Source organism: Lepisosteus oculatus, chromosome 1, assembly GCF_040954835.1.
Source record: "Lepisosteus oculatus isolate fLepOcu1 chromosome 1, fLepOcu1.hap2, whole genome shotgun sequence".
In the NCBI taxonomy this organism is placed as follows: domain Eukaryota; kingdom Metazoa; phylum Chordata; class Actinopteri; order Semionotiformes; family Lepisosteidae; genus Lepisosteus; species Lepisosteus oculatus.
In genome coordinates, this window is record NC_090696.1 from 11,093,692 (window position 1) to 11,115,388 (window position 21,697).

At 35.0% G+C, this 21,697-nt stretch overlaps 1 protein-coding gene across 6 annotated transcripts in view; it reads right to left on the minus strand.

Annotated features, from left to right (window-relative positions):
- ldb2a (LIM domain binding 2a) overlaps positions 1-18,180 on the minus strand; it is a 117,534-nt gene extending 99,354 nt beyond the window's left edge. For 2 of the 6 annotated variants that reach the window (XM_006629170.3, XM_015343984.2), the window contains exon 1: positions 17,744-18,177. In XM_006629170.3, coding sequence (XP_006629233.1) covers positions 17,744-17,875 — 132 coding nt within the window. In that variant the 5' untranslated portion in view covers positions 17,876-18,177. Of the gene's footprint in view, positions 1-17,743 lie in introns of all 6 variants that reach the window. The other 4 variants (XM_015343986.2, XM_015343982.2, XM_006629171.3 and 1 more) reach the window with 4 other exon arrangements.
- Positions 18,181-21,697: the final 3,517 nt, after the last annotated feature.

Genomic DNA, 21,697 nt, shown 5'->3' on the forward strand with positions numbered 1-21,697 from the left:
CCAGCTGGGGCAGCACACTGGTGACGGTGGAGGGGAGTCCCCATTAACTGTAAACTGCTGTGAGTGGAGTGCCCACTAAAGCGCTATATAAATGCAAGGAATTATTATTATTATTATTATTATTATTATTATTATTATTATTATTGAATCATCAAGGTCAAGGACCTTGAAAAATATGTGCAAAGAATACAGTAGTTGTCCTAGAGAAAAATATACATTAAATTGCATTTAAAAAGGAGCAAAGCAACTCTGGAAAAAGCTGTGGAGACTAATAAATCATTCTTCTATCAAAGAACATAGAATGAAGACAACAAATGTCTGGACCATAACTAAAAATCAAATTAAGAGGGAAGAGAAAACAGATATTTTGAACCGGCCATGCCTTCATCAGTGCTTTAAAAACTAGGTTCCGATGCCTTTACTATTTTAAACACCAGTGGTTCATTCAGTTCTGTTCAGTTGAAAACATAGCATCTACATCATCTACAGTGGTTAGCTACTTTGCTGGGGCAACTGGTTTTAAAAATCCAAAATATTCCCCAGTTCATGGTACAATGTATACTTGAGCCATATCTATGTATGCATGGTATAGAAAAATAAATTAAAAGGATTTTGGAAAATGGTCAAACGTTTCTGGCATCGTTTTTATGGACTTTTTTAGGAATGTCCGCAATACACGGTCACAACTTTGACTTTTGCATAAGCACTACATCACTTCATTCGTGAGTGAATTGATTAACCACAGGGGGTGAGGTAATTTAATTTGCTGTATGTCAAGACAATCAAGTAAGAAAATGAGAAAATGAACATATTAAGTGAACAGAAAATTTTAAAAAACAAATTTAATGTTACATAAATTCTAATATACACAATTCATTATCAATACTAAAGAAAGCTTCTGTATTAAGTGTATGAAGACAATATGCTTCCCTTTGTAGTAACAAAAGATCTACTCTTCTTCTAAAACAGTCACAGTTTCAAAACGCAGAAATCAGAGAGAGATCATGCTTAATTTTATTGAAATGTCTTGCAGCTGGGCATCGTAATTATTTATATTGAGCTTTTTTAGCAAAACTGAGAAACTCAATACTACAAGTTAACGTAGTGGATTTCCTTTTGACACAAAAACCAGTATAGTGCTGAGAAACAGCTTGTCACTCCTATTTTGTTAGGGATGATAAACTTATTCTCAGTACTGTACTATATTATGTACAGGTTTGTGTAACATTCCCTGTAGTGCTGGTGAGCCAATCAAACCATTTGCCTTGTCTGTATTGAACAAGGGGACTTTCAAACTTTGGCTTTTTTTCTTTATGGAATCTTACCAAACAGACTTATACTTCATGTATAAAATTTATATAGTTCAGGTGGGTAGCTGCGTCAGCAAACGTAGGCTGCAAAGGAACAAGTAATAGGTTTATTCCATGCTGGAAAAAAAGAAGAAAGAAAACAACGTATATGCCAAGATTTGTTTTTAATTTACATAGAAAGGTCTATGTATAAATCCAAACTGTTTGTAATATCATAGATAGTAAAATAATTTAGGGGTCTGCAACTGTTCAGGAAGTCAGCTAGCTGGTGCAGAACTGCTACAGTAAATGTGAGAGTTTGAAGTTTGGATAAGAAACTGTTTTCTCACAATATGCAGCTGTTTGTTATGTAGAATTATTATACAGAACAGAAATTCATATTTCTCTTTGGAGAATGTGGAATACTATGAGCTACGGTACACATTAGAAAACAGAACATTTTACCTTTCAAGCCTGAAGCTCCACAGGAATAGGTTTTGTCAGTGCTTGGAAGGAAGACAAAATTGGGATAATTCCAGTATGGCAGCATCAGACAGCTAACGACTTTCAGCAGTTTGTGAAAATGGAGATGTATACATAGAGCTGTGGCACTAAACAATACACTGGAATCCCTTACTTTAAACCATATTTTACAAAAATTTGAGGCATTCACTACAAGGACTATGACAAGGCATTAAATGGTAACGTGACACGCTATTAGCATGCTGTCAAGCATGAACTAGTATATATTTATTCCTGACAAAGTGTCTGTTTGGTCATGTAGTACTGGGAACCTCTTTGTGGTTCCCAGTACTACATGACCAAACAGACACTTTGTCAGGAATAAATATATAGTAGTTCATGCTTAATGATTTAAGTAGTTCATGATTTATGTCATGTTCAGGTTTAAAATGGAATATTGTGAACTGATAAAAGTGCCTAGAAAAGGACAATAGAGTTAAAAAAACTCAGCCATCAGCAGAGCACACTAATTTCATATAAAAATATGGAAAGCCATCAAGACCAAGAACAAAGGTTCTATAACACTTTATAAAATTAACAATCTACTTTAAAACTAATGTTGCATTTAATCACATACGCTGAGCACAAAAACTGACCTTCTGAGTATCACACAAGAGAAATGATCACATCGGAATACATGAAAATGCCCTTTTTCTTTCCTACTGTGAGCAGCTGTAAGCAGCTTTAATAGTTGCAGAAGGGATACAACTTTTCATATATTTTGTGTGAAAGAAAGTTATAATACTGATTTATTGAAAAACCTTTAATTTAAACATATATATAATTAATCAAAAGGTTTATGAATTGCATGCTAGAACGTCCAGATCAAAAATCTGAGTTTTTGAAAAGGAAAAACAGCTAGTAAAATAGAATTTCTTTAGTATTTCTTTCACAGTAAATTCAACATCTCAACTATTATTTATAATGAGGGCAAAAACATTTGCCGAGTATTTTCAAATTTAAGGAAACCCCAAGATCTGCCAGGAAAAACCTTCAAATAACCCTCTACAGAAAATGAATTCCAGAAGAAACCGAGTCACGAAGCCAAGTTCAGTCTTTGAAATGCTATATAAAACATTATAAGCCTCTGTATTCGGTATGTTTCTTCACTGGTACCACTGTATTCTCAAGTGGCTGGAACAATCATGTACTGTTCTCCTATTCCTCATCAACAGCAAGATTGGAAGTGGCTTCCCTTATACACAGTGTGTAACCAAAGCTCTACTTATTTCTTAAAAGAAAATCAAGCAACATTGTTTGGGCCTGATCTGTCAGTCAAGGATCTCAGCATTTCAACATATTACACAATGAATGGGCATTTTACAAAACAGACAGGGTATTCTATATCAGCATATTTCAATTTTAATATGCTTAGTGAAGTCACAGTTTAACTCCTCAATTTAATTGTAACAGTAAACTTATTTCTTCTAAAACTGTAGTGTTAACAACACACAATAAGCTTTAGTAAGGAATCACATTGTCCACTATTGTTCATCACTGAACATAAATTACATGACTCCAAAATTTATTGGGACTGCTGTAAATTGGTAATGCAATAAGTTTAATTATCAATAAACACAAGCTGTGTTCTCATGATCTTTAAAAACAAGAGGGAACGCAGGCTAAGCAAAGTTTTCAACAGAGGAAGGCAATTAAATTCAATGTACTGCTGGAGAACATTCAACAATGTTTCAAAAGGAAATATTATTTTTTGTAATAATGTGACATTTAGACATACTAATTAAATATTCAATTAAAAGAAGAATTTCATTACTCTCTTAGTGTAGTTCTCATTTTAAAGAAAAGGGCATCACATGTCATTTAACCCTCTACTATATTTACTGTAATTCTTAAAAAATAGGGGCTTTTCTTCTTCAATGGTTGGATGTTATGGCTGCTCAGAGAGATCCTACGCGTCCTACTGCTTCTTTTTCTTTCTTACTTCATAAAAAAGTCACAATATAATGATGCCTCTTATTAATACCATGGCAAGTAAGTGCTCCTGGAAATTCATGCAGCACTTGTTCCCTGAGCTGGTGTCAGAAGGTATATGGGTTCTATCACCTACTTCAAACTTTGTTCTCCAGTTTAATAAACCATAATGGTAATGACATGAGAATGCAGAAAAGTAACAGTACAATAAACAAGCACTGAAATAAGTATGAAGAACTAGAATATAATAAAAGCCATGCTTCCTTCGGGTGGAGCGGTGGCACTGTGGCTATGGATCTGCGCCTGGAAGGTTGCCGGTTCAAATCCCACAGCTGGCAAAGGAATCCTACTCCGTTGGACTGCTGAGAAAGGCTATTAACCCCAGCTGCTCCAGGGGCACCGTATAAACGGCTGACCCCGCACTCTGACCCCTAAGGTTCTCCCCCAGTCTGTGTGCCTGTGTGCCTCATGGAGAGCAAGCTGGGGTATGTGAAAAGAGAAATTCCTAATGCAAGAAATTGTATATGGCTAATAAAGTGATCTTATCTAAATTATAAGCGCAGTAGGCGGAGAGTTCTTGTCTAAACCACATACCCCAGAGAGCAATGGAGAATGACCTGCCATCCTCAGTCACCTGAACAACTGATGGAAGACTGACTGACTGGAAGTAGAGGCGTACAACAGGTTGGCTGTTAACCCGCTTCACCCATCTTTCAGTTGTAAGACTATCCCCACCTACTATAATTACAAAGTGGTAAGGATTGGTCATTCCACAGCCTTTCTGTTCCTGTACTACTGTCCTGCTACACACACTGCTGGCTACATAGTATCAAGATGAATATAACAATTTATGTCCTACAGTACGTGGAGGATCATGTCAAACTGAATATGGTAGCATAACAGAGATGTTAATAATAATAATAATAATAATAAATAATTGCTTACACTTATATAGCGCTTTTCTGGATACTCCACTCAAAGCGCTTTACAGGTAATGGGGACTCCCCTCCACCACCACCAATGTGCAGCATCCACCTAATACACAGTTTTACTTCGTCTAAAGTAGCCACAGTGAATTTATCTTGTACCTACGACCTTCTCGTCTTCATGTTGAGCACTACAGTACATACAGTATTAATCGACAACATGTTAAATTACATAAAGTGGTTTCAAAAATGGATGGATGGAAGAATCTAAGAAGATTTTTAAAATTAGACAACATCAAAATATGCACCGTGATCATTGCTGGTCCACAGATTTTCACCATAAAAATCAACTGGGAAATTCTGGGTATGCTGATCTCAAAGTGTCATTCACTCTTTCCTTTAAAAAATTATCACTGTCAAATAAAAATAATAAAGTGGACTTGGGAAGAAAACTATCACCCGCATAACACTGTCAATAGCTGGTAAATAAGATCTTTATTTTGCCTGGAGAATGGAGACAAACTGGTATGCTGTCCTAGACCCAGTGATGAATAGACAAGTCAATTAACTGTAAAAAGCTTGGCAGTTCGTGTAAACTAAACTGGCCAATCACAACTGGCCAAGTCACACGTTTATTCAGGATGGGCCTGTTGCCAATGTGCGCTGAGCACCTAAACTTTGCCAAGACCATTTTTTTGTCCATTTATTATTAATCTAAGGGTTTTCAAATGCAATTAAGTGAGATTTTGGTAGTTTTATGTGTGCAGCAAGTGCAGCGTTTGTAATCTCTCCGATTCAAACTAGTACAACTGGAAGCACATCCTGTCACATTCTAATCTAAATCTCAGCCCGCATAATGCAAAACTGAAGACGAAAGCCATTTTGGCTTTTTGGAATACTTTGTTCATATTGTTTTTAAAAGGGCAATGTCTGAGGATCTTAAATGTTCAACGTTCAAAAATCATTCAAGTTCTGATGTGACTCATTACATTCCCCTGGTCTGGTATCTTGCTAAAGAGAATAAGGGGCCACTTTTTATAAGTAAAACAAGTGTTACAAAACTTTTGCACCTAATTTGAATCCATTGTAGTTTTAATAGTTAAGACCACTTACCACTGGCTAAACTGTAATGTTTAACAACTCATGAAAGAGAGAGATTGATTCCTCTGCAGTGACAGTCTTGCATCTTTAACTGCATGTCAGATATCCCAAGTTTCTAAAACCAATTAAAAATGCACTAAGAAAGAAAATGTAGAAATTCGTATACTAATATATTAGAAACAAATGTGTCTGATTCCTTCATAAATATACAAAAGAAATCACACAATCTATCAGCTTCATTTGACTTCTATTTCACAGCTACATCTTTCTAAGAAATGTAGCATATGACCTGCAATTGAACCTCAAGGTCTAATTTTTTTCCTAAGTCTTAATTACCGCCTTGGCCACTTTGGCATAAAATTAATTTATTAAAAGTGGTGACTGGGCAAGCATAACTTAAATATTTTTTTTTTTACTTCACAGTGAAGAATTCTGCTTTAAAACTACTTTTTTAGGGTTAACCTGACGAGATTCAACCCATTAACTTATTCAATTCATGGTAATCCAAAAGTAATGTCTACATACTACAAACTAAATTAAAAAAATTGAAGCAGACTAAAAACTAGGATAGTCCTGTAACTTACAATAGTCATTTCAAGATAAAATTGAAAATAAATGTAAACGATTTCATCCTTTATAGACATAATCATATATGAAAGCAAAGCTTACTGAAAAAATTGAATTTCTGCTATCAGTTCAAAGGAGCCGTTCATATAATTTTTCATGTTAATTCAGTTATTACTTGTTGCACATCTTATGTTTCTCGCGGCAATAATGATTTTTCACACTAATTACTCAAAGCCAGAAAGCTTCTCAAAAAACTTCTCACAGGCAAAACCGATTATAAGAAAGTTTGTTTCTGAAATAAATTAGCATCCTCCAGTTAAGTGCACATTGGTGAATCACTGTGAATTTATGTTATTACCGTCTGTACACAAGATGTTTTTACAAAGCCGCAAAATGAAGACAACTGACAGATGCAGGCTGCTGTTGTGGCTTTTAAAAGCGGTACCTCCAGTATGCTCTGCGCATGTTGCAAAAATACTTATTGAAACCAATCTGAATCACTAAATCCTCTCTTTTATCCTTATACTGCAGAAAGCTTATACTTGGAAGTCATTCAGAAAAATAGAATCGACTCATGAACAACGGTGTACTAAAAGAAAGAAACAATTAGCTACAATACAGATTTGAATAAAAAAGGAGTTCATATGGTGGTTAACCTGTTTATTCTGCAGAAGCAGATAACAACAAAGTATGAGCCACAGCAGATAGTAGGTCAGGTCAGGTCAGGTCAGGTCAGGTCACTGGAGTAAAGAAGCCTGCAAAGATGACCAGGTGACCTGACATCTACTGTACATTGGCAGTCCCAATAACCCCTGAATCTGACTGCACATGTTCAGCTCCAAGTAATAAGAACATAAATCTTTTTCTAATGAAGATAGATTTCAAGCCATAGACTCCTGATGTAACCACTGCTATTTGCTATAGTATTACACCGATTTTCACTCCACTTTGTTTTTTTAAATAGGTACCAAATTTGTATTTTTTATTTTTAAAGATGAAAATCACTTCAAATTGGTTTGCTCTGAAATCCATTTCTTTATCCAAAGAGCAGATTTTAGTTGCATGATGGAGTCTTACTAAAAGGGCAAGTTAGTAGTGGCTTCAGAAACTTCTATTATGAAGTTTAATACTTATAACCATGATAAATTCTGAACAATTTCATAATTGTAATAATACATGTCTACTTAACATAGTGATCTTGGTGATCAATGTCATAATATTCCTGTGAAAGATAACAGCTTTTAAAACAAATTAAAAATAAACTGCTGTGGATGCTATTCATTTGTACAGGCAACTAGGATAATATCACAAAACCCTGAGATACCAAATCATTGCTGTCACCATTTTCTACAGAATATAAAAACACAAACCATATTCACAGACCGTTTATTCTAAACTTGCAAACTTGTCAAAATGAGAAAGCAGGCCTGCTGTGGTGGGTCTTTAAAAATATTAACAGAACTTTTTTTTGTTACATTTTCAAATAAAACAGGGTAATCACTATCCAATAATGTATTTTTAACTTTCTGTCATTTAAGTCTATAAAGTGGGTTAAGATATGTTTTAACTAAAAGTCAAATAGTAAAAAAAATACAAGATGAAACACTGAAACAAATATATACTGTACATGGAACTCAACAATTATCAGTAAACAAAAATATATTTCTATTTGTTCACAACACTTGATTCAGAATAAAAACTGTAAATTCCATCTTTGAATAGCACCACTCGGTAAACATCAACTTAAAGCAAATAGAATATGCCACAGAAAATATCATCACTCTGCCCTGTGTATAAAATAGTATTTAAAAATTCTAGAACCAAAAGCAACGTGTTAAATAACATATACCACAGGGAAAACTGAATAAATTAACAGCTTACTATGAGAACAACTGATATTCTGTAATAAGATCTTAAGATGCCTCTTCTATTCACTGAAGTCTATCTTATGCTTTTGGTCATATCAACTGCTAAGAGTACCATACATGACTTGTTAGGTGTGCACAGTCACTACTGCAGTTGAGGGCATCAGCAGCCATATAATTAGATTTGAGCTAACTGGATTTGTATTTGCTACATTGAAATAATTAAGCCTTACACCTTTTTCTAAAATACTCAAATTGTTCTTTTCAAATTATTATTCAAAATTAAGTTTGACCTTTTTCTGTCTTAAAAAAAAGTTGTTAAAACATTGCATTTTCTACAGGATTCAAAATACAGCCCTTCCTCGTTAAGCAACATTAAAATGAAGCAAACCTGAAAATAACTGAAATTAATCATAGGTTTTCCCTTTTTTTTGTCATACGTTCAATTAGTTTCAATAGGAACTACAGCTGTGGGTCAGCTACAAGTACGACCTGAATTACACAGCGTATTTCTGACAAAGAAATAAATTAAATAAAGGCTTCTCCCTTATCTGTTATCAGTGCTGCACTGTTGGTGGGGAAGGAACTTTGGGAAAGTCACAGGAAAAAGGTGGGAAGCATTGTTAGAGTTTCCTGCTGGCCAGCCCGACACCTTATTGTTCGGTATATTTTTTTAGTCTATCGCTTCAAATCATGGCCAGTCCTGCAACATCCTCTTTCCTCCAGGAGCTGATACAATATTTATTGATTTGTGGCAAGTGTGTCATTACTAATGCTTTTTCTGTATTAGTAGCACCAAACACACTGTAGTACAGAAATCCAGTGGTGAACATGAATATTGCATCACAAAACGTTCTTTTTCGTGTCAGCGCGACCCGCAGAACATTCACAGCAAACAGCAAAACAAAATGCTGTGACTGCACGCAACCGAATCCCGAGCACTGCAAAGACAATATCCAGTCCCATCCGAAGGAAAAGCTGGCCTCACCACAATGGAGGCTGACAAATTTAGACATAGGCATACCTAGGGGAAAATATTAGAAATTGTTAGCTATTTAAACAGCATTTCTACATTAGACTTAAAATAATTGATTATGTGATAATTGAGTGATGATTATTTTTATCACTAAACTGTAAAAAAAGGCAAGATTTGACTTCTCTGCTTATAATGTAGTGACTTGATTTCCCTACCTTAAATATGCCACTGTCCCTTTTCATCCAGCTGAAATCCACCGGCACTGTAATAACTCATATGGGATCCTACATCCCTACACAAGTTGATACGTTTTTTTTAAAAACTGCTACAGTACCTCATTAGTTCAAAGTTCACACACTCCAAATGAAACTGCATCAACCACACAACTTCATCTATGTAGAACACATAAATGAAGTTTTTTTTGGAAGAAACAAAAGAGCACTCTGCTAAATAAAATGAACAGCTCTTGCCATGATTGCCCAGCAAAGACATGAGGCCCACAGCCAAGATCCCTCGTGTTCTACAGCAGGGAAAGAGTACATTACATCAGTGGACCCGACAGGACTGACACGGTTTCATTAGGAGAAGAAACCAGCTGAAAGAAACGACACGCATCAGATACCCTTCGGTAAACCACTGCACAATGAGCAGGTGTCAGAGCTGGTTGGGAGAAATCAAATTTGTGTTTGCTGTCAGGTAAAAAAAAAGGCATACTACATAACAAAACTGAACAAATGCTGAAATAGATCTCGACTCTAACTAACCATAATAAACTCATTGGCTTAGTGTTTTTGAAGCTGTGATAAAAGACACCTTGGAGTGGATTAACCCTTTATCGATCTATTTACAGGAGGTTAAAGCACAGGAATCGTAACATTAATAATTCTGATCATTTACATAAACACATTAAACACAAACACTTTAGGCAAGCCTGATACCAATCTCGAATTCTATTAAAAGGTGTTGTTATATCCATCAGCTGTATAGTCTCACAGCTTTATTTTTATTCCTCATCACTCTCTGAATGCTAACAAGTTCTATGCTAATACGCTTTGCACTAGTTGAGGTCAACAAGGCTCCTCCTCTGAATGTTAATCTGAAGCTTTATTTGTATGCAGAGAGGTGCTGGTATTTATAATACCTATTTAGCAGCAAAACATCCTTTGCGAATGAACTACAAATTGTCCTAAAATTTATAATAAAGCCTAAAAAAGTAGCTCACAGGATATGTTATCCCAGAAATGGCAAATGTGAAGTGGAGTTCATTCAATTCAACAAATACACAATATATATCTACATACTGTTCACATATATGCATGCAAAAACCTGTTTTGATATTCCAAAATTCTCTCTTAAAAAAAAAGTGGTACCATTATTTATAACTACAAAGCAGTCTTATTCTCCTCAACATCTCAAGGTTCATGGTCTCATATATGACTTTGTAATTAATCAACGTCTTTCCTAATCAACTCACAGTTAAAGTGAGGAAGTAAATTAGTTGAACCACTTTACAACAGACTCACCCTGCACATATTCATAATGCTTTACTGTTTATCCACTCATAGATACAGTACAAACACACACAGAGCTTCCAAAATAAAATAAATCCCAAAATACATGCAAGTCTTTATTTAAAAACTAGCAAGATAAATCATGATCCTTATGTGCAAAAATAAATCACATCTAGCTATATACTGTATAGCCCTTTTCAACAGCTATAGAACTCAAATGGACTCAATATTATTCCAATTTTAAATGAGCATATGTACTTTCATGTTTATGCAATAAACAGTAGAATAAACTGGTCTATTCTAATTAGAGTTGGTTTTGGTATTGGTCTGAAATCAGTTTGAGAGAGATAGCTCCGCTTCTTAAACTTAGAAACCACCCTTAAATTTCCAACAAAGACAGTTTTTATATCTTAATACAGTATATTGTTTTATTTCACCTTATATTCAATGAAAATTGACAAATATTGATCCTCTCCTATTTTTTCTCATTTCATTACTGCAGATAATTAACCCCCTAATAGCACGTGTTATTTTCTCACAATTTTCTGTGAAGCTTCAAATACCCTTGCAAGCAAGATTAATACGAGTTAGGCCGACTAGTCCAACATTTCAGATGATCTTCTTAAGAATATATACCATTTGTTCATTGGGCATTATGAATATACATTATACATGGGGATTAGATACCCCATATTAGATATTTCATTCTCTCTACATGTTTTTGTGAATAGTTATTAATAGAATTATTTAATAATTTAGCTGGAAAATACTACAATGTTCATGTTCAGTCAATTACAAGTTCTCACTTCCAGGCTGTGATTTGCAAGGAAGATCTTTGTATTTCTGAAACACTGCAATGTTTCAAAATCTCAAGTAAAATTACTTCTTGATAAAAAGGATGCTGTACTCTCTTTAGACTGACTGCTTTACAGGCAGGTACTTGCAGATAAGCCATTTAAGAAAGGACATTCTAACAAAGTTAGTACTTAAGAATAAAATGTGTGATTTTTCCTTGTCACATTCTGCATGCACCAGGGAACAAAATAACAAGGCATGGGATTAAAGAATCAGAATTAAGTTAAACTGTTGCACGATTGCATTCAATAAAAAGACGTCCCCAAATTAAATATCAGCACATGCAGAGGAAATCAGAAGGCATAAAATGCAGTGAACAACAGTTAAAAAGAAATATTAAGAAAATAAATAAAACTGTAAATTCCTGGTGTGCTGAAAGCGCAAATTAGAATTGAGCAAACCTAAAAATTGTGTGTTTCAACAGAGACATAAGTATGAGAGAGGGGAAGTATTCTCTTTGATGTCCCTAGAAAGATGATCCCATAACTTTGAAGTCCTAAAAGCTAACATGCTGAAGTCAACCAATGATATCTGTTTAGGGACTGGGAGCATGAGAAGGTCTAGGTCAGAAGATCCCTGGGAACTAGGAGAGCCAGGAGTTCTTTGAGACTGTAAGACAAAGACATGCTGAGAGTTATAAACTGAAGTTAAGATTCTGGCTCCAGCATAGGCAGAACTCACAGGGAGCCTCTGTGCTGAAAGAAGTGCCAAGGTCCTGCGACTGCAGTGTGATCCCAAGGACTCGAACTGCACCATCGTGGGCTCTTAAGAAAACTATGAATTTCTGCGACAGATCTCTAATAGTTTAACCACAATGACTTCCCCTAAAAACATTCAGATTGATGAGAAACCACTCCCCAACCTTTTCTAGTTTGCCTGAAGTGAGATCATCGGAGCAGAAAGTCATACATACACATAAAAGCGTAAAATGTACAAATAAAAAGAGCAAGACAGAAATTGGGATGTTTTTTTCTGTAAAAAATGCAGGTCATATACAACACACATTCAAAATGTGGGATATTACCAGAGATGATTAATTAACCCTGACCTTCATTTCATTATCGCCACTGTTTAATCATTCCCTCTGTCACCTAATGCTGATTGACTTCCAAACTGAATTCATTAACTCCAGCAGGGGGAGTCCTTAGTTACTCACTAAGAGATGAAGTAGGAAGATGCATATCTTTATTGTACTTAAATGTTACTGCTGGGTTCTTAAATTTGTTTAACAACAAGAAGTGGAGAGGATAGCTCTGGTTCTGAATTACATGTTGCAAATGTTCTCAAAGTCACTGTTATTTTATCTTATTCCAAATATGCATCAGTGCTGTGAACCCATTAGTAACAATAATTACCATACCATCAGCTATCTGGGTGTTGTTGCGTTATTGGGTCTTATCTTGTCTAGTGTGATATTACTTTTAAGACACAAAGTGTAACAGATATGCTCCTTTATAATAGGCGTTTTAACACGGGTATGTTTTAGTCTGGTGGTCAATATTTGAGAGTTTTGTACAATATAGAATATAATCCAAATAAAATGATCACAAATTTATATTTGGAGGGGGTTTGTGTTCTGTAAGAAAGAGATTTGTTTTATTGAAATGAAGTTAATTTATCCTGAATGGAAAAACCCAACTCATATGGCAGTCTACCTGGGGCAGCAAAATACACTCTGATCCAAAATAATATTTCAGTTTGCCTTCAATACCCATGTGAAGAGGAAATCTGGTTAAAAATACACTAATCTAGAAGAAAAAAAATATTCCTACCCCCGATATTTTTAACATACCAGTGCTAATGCTTCTTTCATAAGTTATGTAAAGTATTATAAGTCTTCAGGGGCTTGCACCACTTCTTTTGAATAATTCATTATGTTGTCCCAATGTATCTATACTGCTCTCCTCTTCTTAAAGTTGCAGTTTACTAAATTACATTAAAACAAAAACTTTAAAAGTACACTACAGTCTTTGCCTTTATATGTAGTGTAAAGATGTAGTGTACTTTTATAGTTTTTGTTTTACTGTAATTTTCCTTAAAGATACATATACATAACCATATCAATAAGTCAATAAATCAATGAATGCTTTATTTGCAAAATCTCAAAACAGCATGGAATGGCATGGCAATAAGGAGTGTACTTACTTTAAACCTGCCATTTAAGGAAACTTCATGATATTTAAGAAAAGGAAGCAAAAATAACCCCTACCGCAGTAAATAAGATGCATTTATCCAGAAAAACCTTAAAGAAATGATATACAATTTTCAATATATAAGTTATTACCTTACTCCCTCTTTACAAGGTTTGTCTTTCATTTTCTGTAATAGGGCTATGCACATGATACAGCCTAACAGCGTAAGGCAGAGATGTCAAATCCTAGTCCAAAAGAGCCAGTGTGTCTACAAGATATCGCTGCAATTCTTGACAACTTTAACCACATCATAATAAACTTCAGCAGACCGACTTCTCCCTGCTCTTCAGGTGCTGCTGCTTTTAAAAAAAGACCTTTGAAACCTTCAGACACACTAGGGTCAGATTTAACAGGCCTGATAAAAGGTTTTGGTAGTGGCATACACTGGTAAACAATTTCTATTTGGTCTTCATATCCCAATCATGAATAACGTGGTGGCTTACTAGGGGAACCCTGAAATTATATTAAACTCACTGTCCTCTTGTGAAGTCAGAAATGCTCATCCATTTACCATTTCCATCCTTTCCCAAGGGTTTTTAATGACATAGCATATGGTTTATGGTGACACCCATCCCCAACGATTTTCAGCCTCTGAGTAACTGGACTCATCTACCCTACCATGCATCATAGTTAGTGCTTACCTGTTTTCATCAGCACACAGATAGAGAATGTCTGAAATGCAAGTATCCTGAATATTGAAAATTGACCACAAATGTAATGTCAAAATGTCCAACTCTGCTTCTAATAGAGATATGTTTCAAATGTACAGCATACATTTAAGAACATACAATTCAATTCTATGTGGATATGATAAATCCACCTTTCATAAATAAATGCGTAGCTGAACCCCTTTCCTAAAGGCTATTTACTAACTTTCATATGGTTTTGACCCCTGTACAAAAGTGACAAAAGCAATCTATACCATTTGCTACTGACATAAATAAAGTAGCACAGATTAAGCCTCCCTGGTGTAGGTCACACTGCTGAGTGACAAATCATCCTTTTTTAAATCCACTGTGTGACCTGATTCAAAGACATCTAAACAGCTAACATAACAGTATATGTTCCAGAGTCAAATTAGCATATAAAATAATGTGGAACAATGCTTTCTTGTTGCAACTTCAGAGCTACACATCAAAGTAGAAGACCCTGCTTACCCTTTTCTTGATGTAACAGTAAGTCGTTTCAGATGTTGGAACAGACACAGTCTCTCTCTCAATTTTTTGTGTCAACAACATGATTGTTATCGATGAACATCTTAATCTTTTGCTACTTTCATAAAGTACGAAAACAAGAGCTTGATAACATTCAAAACATGGAAAAAGGGTATTATGTATAAACTGTGTTTTAGATTTAGTGACTTCCACGTTTTGAGCATTGTTTTCATTAGCAAATGAATCAAGCAGAGAACTCAGCAGCGTGACACTCATGGCTAAAAAGGGAATGCTGGTAAATTTCAATAAGAAGCAAGATTAACAATTACTATTGACTCAAAATAAGAGGGTGATAGAAAAAAATAATTTTATTACTAATGATAAACCTTCTCCTACTAAAACTGAAAGGCAGTTTGTCGATAATTTCACCTATTTTGTGAGTAATTTCACCATATTTTTTAAAAACTGTTGAATTCAGGTGGGAATAATATTGTACAATGTTAGGACATTAGTACATCACAACTGAGCGCTGGCACTTTCATCCAGACCTCAGTGAAAACACTATGCATCCAAATTATGTAAGAAAACACATTTACCTCAAATGTTTTACACATTTTTTTCCCACAGCAAATATACTGGCCTCCATGTTAGTCTTCTTTGTTCAAATTGAGCTAAAGTGGGGGTCATTTTTAAAACATCAAAAATATAATTCTAGTCCCTTAAGTGTAAAAGGTCTCCCTGATAAATATGAACAAACAAAATACATACAAATTAAAAATCATGATGCTTTGACTTAATGCAAAACCAAGACACAAGGAAAAGCATATCATTTTCAACAAAGCAGTCATAATACAGGAATATATTTTAATATACTTAATAGATAGAAAAAGACTCATGAATGCACAGAGAACTCTACTAAGCCAACACATTTCAAAAAATATATTGAAAAGGTTCACCATAAAGAATCCATTAACTCCACAGGTCACCATATGTTGACCCTTTCTTAAGGTGAAATGCAAGCTTAAAAGAGCACCTTTATTAAGGAGAAATAATACAAGAAATAAATTTTCATAAATGTATGAAAAGAAACACGGAGCAAAATAAGGGCATTTTGAAAATTCTGAATATTTAGACTTAATTTTAAGTTTTCTTAACTAATATCAGTGCTTAAAATGACACACAACAATGATTGCAACATCAGTGGGTCAATGCGTTTTAGATTTTCATCTTTCACACATGGCATTTCAGGTAGCAATTATAATGTATTACTTAATTTGGAATTTTGTACAATTCTTATAGTACTTTGCATCCAGTTTTTACTTCATGAACATAGATGTTTTCGCCATATTCAGTTTACCAAAGCTGAAATTAAAATTTCAGGAACATATTAAAATTACATGCATGATACTTTCTTGGTTTCTCAATTATTTCTTAGTCCACATAAACAGACTTTAATTGGTGTATCTGTACAGTGCAATTTATTTTACTCGTTTTCATTATACTTGTTTAAGGGACACCAGCCAGTAACTTATAAAAATCAACAAATCAATACATATTAACTGTACATATATACATTATTTAACTGGAAGTACAATCAATAAATAAAAGCAGTCTATTAACAAAGGTTTGTTGCAAAGTTATTTAGACATTTTTTCTTCCACAAATCCCAGTATTACAAAAAATGTGTGTCCAGTTAAGGATAATTCATTCCAGTCATATGGTCTTTAGGTACAAATAACATTTATGCCCACTTAAGCAGATCTATTAGTACATCCTTCTACAACTATTTAACTCTCTCTTTGTTAGCAAGTAACACATTTCGTGATTTACTTTTTTTCTCAAAATATACATTAACCCATCTCTATGATTTAAACATTTTAAAAGAACAAGAAAGTTTTTAAAATGATAGAAGGCCTTTCACCCTGTTCAGCTCATATGGTTTTCAGTAGCTAATTGATCCAAGGATCTCATCCAGCCGTTTCATGGAAGAAGACAGCTTCAACAACATGGCTGGCCTTAACTTGTTCCATACTCCCACAACTCTTAATGTATTATGAATGTAATACTTAAAGTGACACCAGTAGTAATTGTACTAGATACCATGTAGCTCTTAAAGAAGAGGTGACATATATACGATTGTACAGAAAGACATACCTCCAGCCTCTACTCTGAAAATCTGTACTTACCATGCTGGCAATAAATAAAATACAAATCTTTGCCTTGGGTGTACATCACTGTTTCCGTATTTCAGTAAACCACGTTTTAATAACTTTTGGTTCTGATGAGCTGGCCCCACTTGAGCTATTTAAACGAAATAGCTTATAAATTATGAAAAACGCAACTTCTGAACCGAACTTCTTACATTCATTGTGGTCACGTTTAAGTTATACGCAGAAAAGAACGCCTCTTATCTGAAACGGTTCATAACCATGAAAAAAAAAACAGTTTTACAGTTATTTCTACAGAATCCCGAGCTGGCAACTGAAGGTTACTAAACAGGCTACGTTTAAGGGAGAAAAGAGTAGGCTCCAATTGAGCACCTAAAACCTCTGCGGAATTTTCTAACACTTCGTTTTTGAAATTCCCCTACAGTTCACGACAGAGAGAAAGAGAAAAAACTCGAACCCGTTTCTACCCAGACAAGCCCCATCGAAAGCACAGCTAAAAAATGAACATCATCAATGTTCGTAGTTAAATACTTCTAAGTTCCATCCATAAAACGTGAGCTGAGGCGTCCTACCTTTTCCAAAAAAAAAAATCCCTTACCCCCCTCCCTTCCAGCAGCTACACACACACAAATAAGACGCATTCAACACTTGATAAACATCAAAGCAGCTTTTGCGAAGGACTCACCTCAGTCCGAGACTGAAGCCGTTTGTTCATCTCGTAGATCCGATACTCTGGCTGTACCATGTACGGCGTGTGTCTCCTGTAAAAAGGTCCAAAAGGAGAGGAGTAGAAAGGATCATGAGGTGTGCTGGACATCTTGCCTGCTCGCCGAGGTTCAAGCTACACAGCGCAACATCAACATCCATACAGAGCACATGGACTGCGATGCTCTGTATACACTGCCAGCTACCCAGTATCCAATCCTAGCAGCAGACACACGGCACACGTTGAGAACTGCTGAGCAGCCCCGCTGCACTACAGCAGGAGAGGGAGGAACAGACAGAGAGACCGGATAGCTTCAGGCTGTACTGTTTGTTTTAAGAGAAGCACTTTGGAGAGGGGTCATTTCCTGTCCGTTCTCGGGACTAACTGGAAAACTAGAATTCCGCAAGCTGAGACACACGCATCTGAGGTTTGGTTTTAATTTTTCCCAGTTAGGACCCCTCAGGAACCTGGCAGCAAGGCTTGTTAGCATATAGGTGGTTAAGCAGCTGCCTGCCTTGCCAACAGACGCCCCCCTTCTCCTTTTCCACCCCATCCACTTTTGAAAGAATTGCGCTGCTGCTTTTTAAAAAAGTTTTCCTGCTTTTCAGCCTTATATCACTTTAATTGGTGTGCAGAGCTATACTTCCACCGCAAATGCTCAGCCACAAAGAGAAAATAACCGTTACTTTAGCCTGACACTTAGAGACAAATTGCCTAAAAATCAGAAACGTGTTATAGAAGCGTGACGAGACAGATGATAAAATAGGAAGGGGGCGTAATTTTTTTTTTTAAATTGTGTTTCAGAGTTCACTTGAGAAATGTTTACTGTTACTGGAATATAATGAAGCACTAGAAAATAATTTTAGAAACTAGTTCAGAAAGCTTTATCTCGTACGATGTACCGCGGGCACAGGACGTTTTGGTTTCTCAGCTATAATACCTAAGAGTGTCACATGCGGCATCTGGAAGTGTGAAGCGGGAAATTCTCATAAACGTCCAATTCTATTACAATTACAGCAGACAAGAATTGTTGGCGTGTAATGAAATGCGGAGTTAAGCAGGTCGAAAAGAAGCACATCTTTAATGGGAAAACAACCTTCGTTTGAGACACAGATGAATAAAAAACACATTTTCGTGTTTAAAGTTGGTCTCCGATGGGGCTTATTAATTGATATAAAGGTTAAATTAATAAAGAAGAAACATAACTGAGCTGAACGTTGTAAATAAAAAAATAATCATGAGAAAAAATTAGAAACTTTGGGTTTGCTAAACAATGAAAACGTGATCAATGAGAGAAAATAGCAATGGTTTGCTTTCACCATAGTAAAATAGTTAATTTCTATTAAAAAGTTTGATTTTAAACAAATATTTTGCATTATCTAGCAAACAGCAGTATAATTTCGTACACCAGTCAAAAAGAGGAGAAAAACATAAATTACACTGTTGATGAATTCATAATACATATACATATTTTTCTAAAAATTCACCGAAAGGTGTATTTCCTGGTAAGGACATTTTCTAAATAAAGCAATATTTGTGGTAATGTAGATCTGGTAGACAAACCAAAGCTTCACAAAGCTCCCTTGTGAGAGAAAACACAAAGCCTCTTTGTAATTTAAATTTATAAATATTGTTTTTAAATTTGACTTGATATTAGTCAGTACTGCATGTTCACCCAACTAAACTCTTTGAAAGTTACGAAGAAGAGATAATGGGGGGGGGAAAAACGGTTAAGCTTCCAGGACGAATGTCCAGAATAGGATTGAGGTTGGGTTTTCAGGAATGTTTTCTGAAGGATTGATTTTTTTTTATAAAATTCCAGTTTCAAGCAGAGAATCTCAGACTCTGGCAGAGAAACAGAGAATTCTCTTGGGATAGTGAGGACTAGAGCTTAAAAAGGTTTTGGTTTCTCATTGTGCAGGATTCCTTGTTTATTATACGTAGCCCCACACTGCAACCACACTAATTTTTACCTCATGTGGGTAGCAACAATGATGAAATAATGAAACACTGCTTAGATACTGGCCGAAATTTGAAAAAATGTTAAAATTTCTCAATTAACTTTGCAATTTTCAGTGTGTAACACTGAGAATTACAGTGTATTTTGGTTTGTGTTTCAGTACTTATATAAGGTATTTACACAATTACCCATTACGGACCCTTCAAGGTTAAAAAAGTTTTCCTACCCTCAGCTTAAGTGATGTGATCTGATAGGATACGATCACTTTATAAATCATCTTCAAATTCTTGCATTAGGAATTTGTCTTTTCACATACCCCACACAGGCACAGAGATGGGGAGGGAAACGCTTGAGCTAAAATCAGCAGAGCTATAATGCGGATGTTCAGTGATTTTATATAAAATGCCTCAAAAATCCTAAACAGGCAGAGCTTTGCTTGAGTTGAACATATTGAAACTATATGTTTAGGCACAGCATCTTAACTACCACCTAAGAGAATGCTAACATTTAAGAAATGTAGGAGGCATCATTACTGACAAATTCATAATCAGAAATTTACATCCTCCACCTTCAAAGATATTATTATTCTGTTCAAGAATAATTAATAGTGTTTGTTAAATTCTATTTGTTTGATAATGATTTCTATTCCCCAACTTTTGAACACTTGTGCATCTTAGCAACCAGTACTATATTTAAATCTGTAGTAAAATAATTAGATTAAGAGGCATAAGTGCAATAATTGTTTGAAGATGTATTTAAGTTTAGAATCAAGATGCCTTCATCAAGAGCTAATGTTCAATACATTTACTGTAGAACTGATATCCCTCTAAATGCTTCAGGCAATATTTATCACAGTTAAATTAGTACAGTTTTTGAGGCTGGGGTTGTCAATACTTGTTTCTGAAAATTCAAAAATGTTTTAACACACATTGCTGTACTAGACTAGCTGTGTGTTTAGCCATGACACTTCTGATTCGTAGCTCTTGGGTCCTCCTTCAGTTTCAAAGGGGTAAGCATTCTGTGTGGAGTTTGTATGGTCTCCGCAGGGATTTTCTCTGGGTATTCCATTTTGCTCCAACCATCTAAAGACACACTGACAAAGTCAACTGCAGTCTTAAAATTGTCACTTTCTGCTTTTGCTTTTTGTTTATTTGTGTGTAACCAAGATGTACTAGTATCCAATCCAGGGTGTAGTATTTGTGTCTTATGCTCCTAAGAAAAACCTTACTAGGAATTAGCAGTTTTCTGATGGATATTTCTTGAATGGATGTTTACTAGTGAATTACTTTTGCTTCATATAAATGTAGCCAATAACTGCATACACAGTTGTAATTTTCACAAGGACAAACATCTGTAGATTTTTTTTTCATTAATTTTTACAGACTCCAATTCACTGACATCTCAAAATCACTCTCTCTAAAAGACCACTTAATTACTTTCTTTCAACTGGTGTTATTTATTGTGTGATGAGCAGGAAGAACAACACAGCAACTGTGATAATAGCTCTCTAAAACAAATTGTTTATGTTAATTAATACTCTGTAATAAATTTCCAAAACACCTCAATCACGTTTAAATTATTTTTAAAAACCCACTTTTGAGTGAAAAGCAAACAGGTTTCCAGTAAAACAGCAATTTCATAATTACATTTGAAAACAAGTTAATGCTTTTTAAAGGCCGCGATGATTCATCAATGTGCGCAATACAAAGAGTCAGTCATATACAGGAAGTAATCCAGATGTCGAACAGTATGGGATCTATATAGCCTCCCTTAAAAATTAGGAATTTCTCTGTCAAAAATGCTATCCAAATTCTATTTTCAGAAAACACAACAAAAAACAATTTAATATTTCTGCTGATCAATTTAATGATGTATTGATATGAATTAAACATTGTGGAATGTTCCTTCACTTGGTAATTATATTCTAGTGCATGCAAAGGTTTATAATCTAATGTGATTACGACTACATTTTA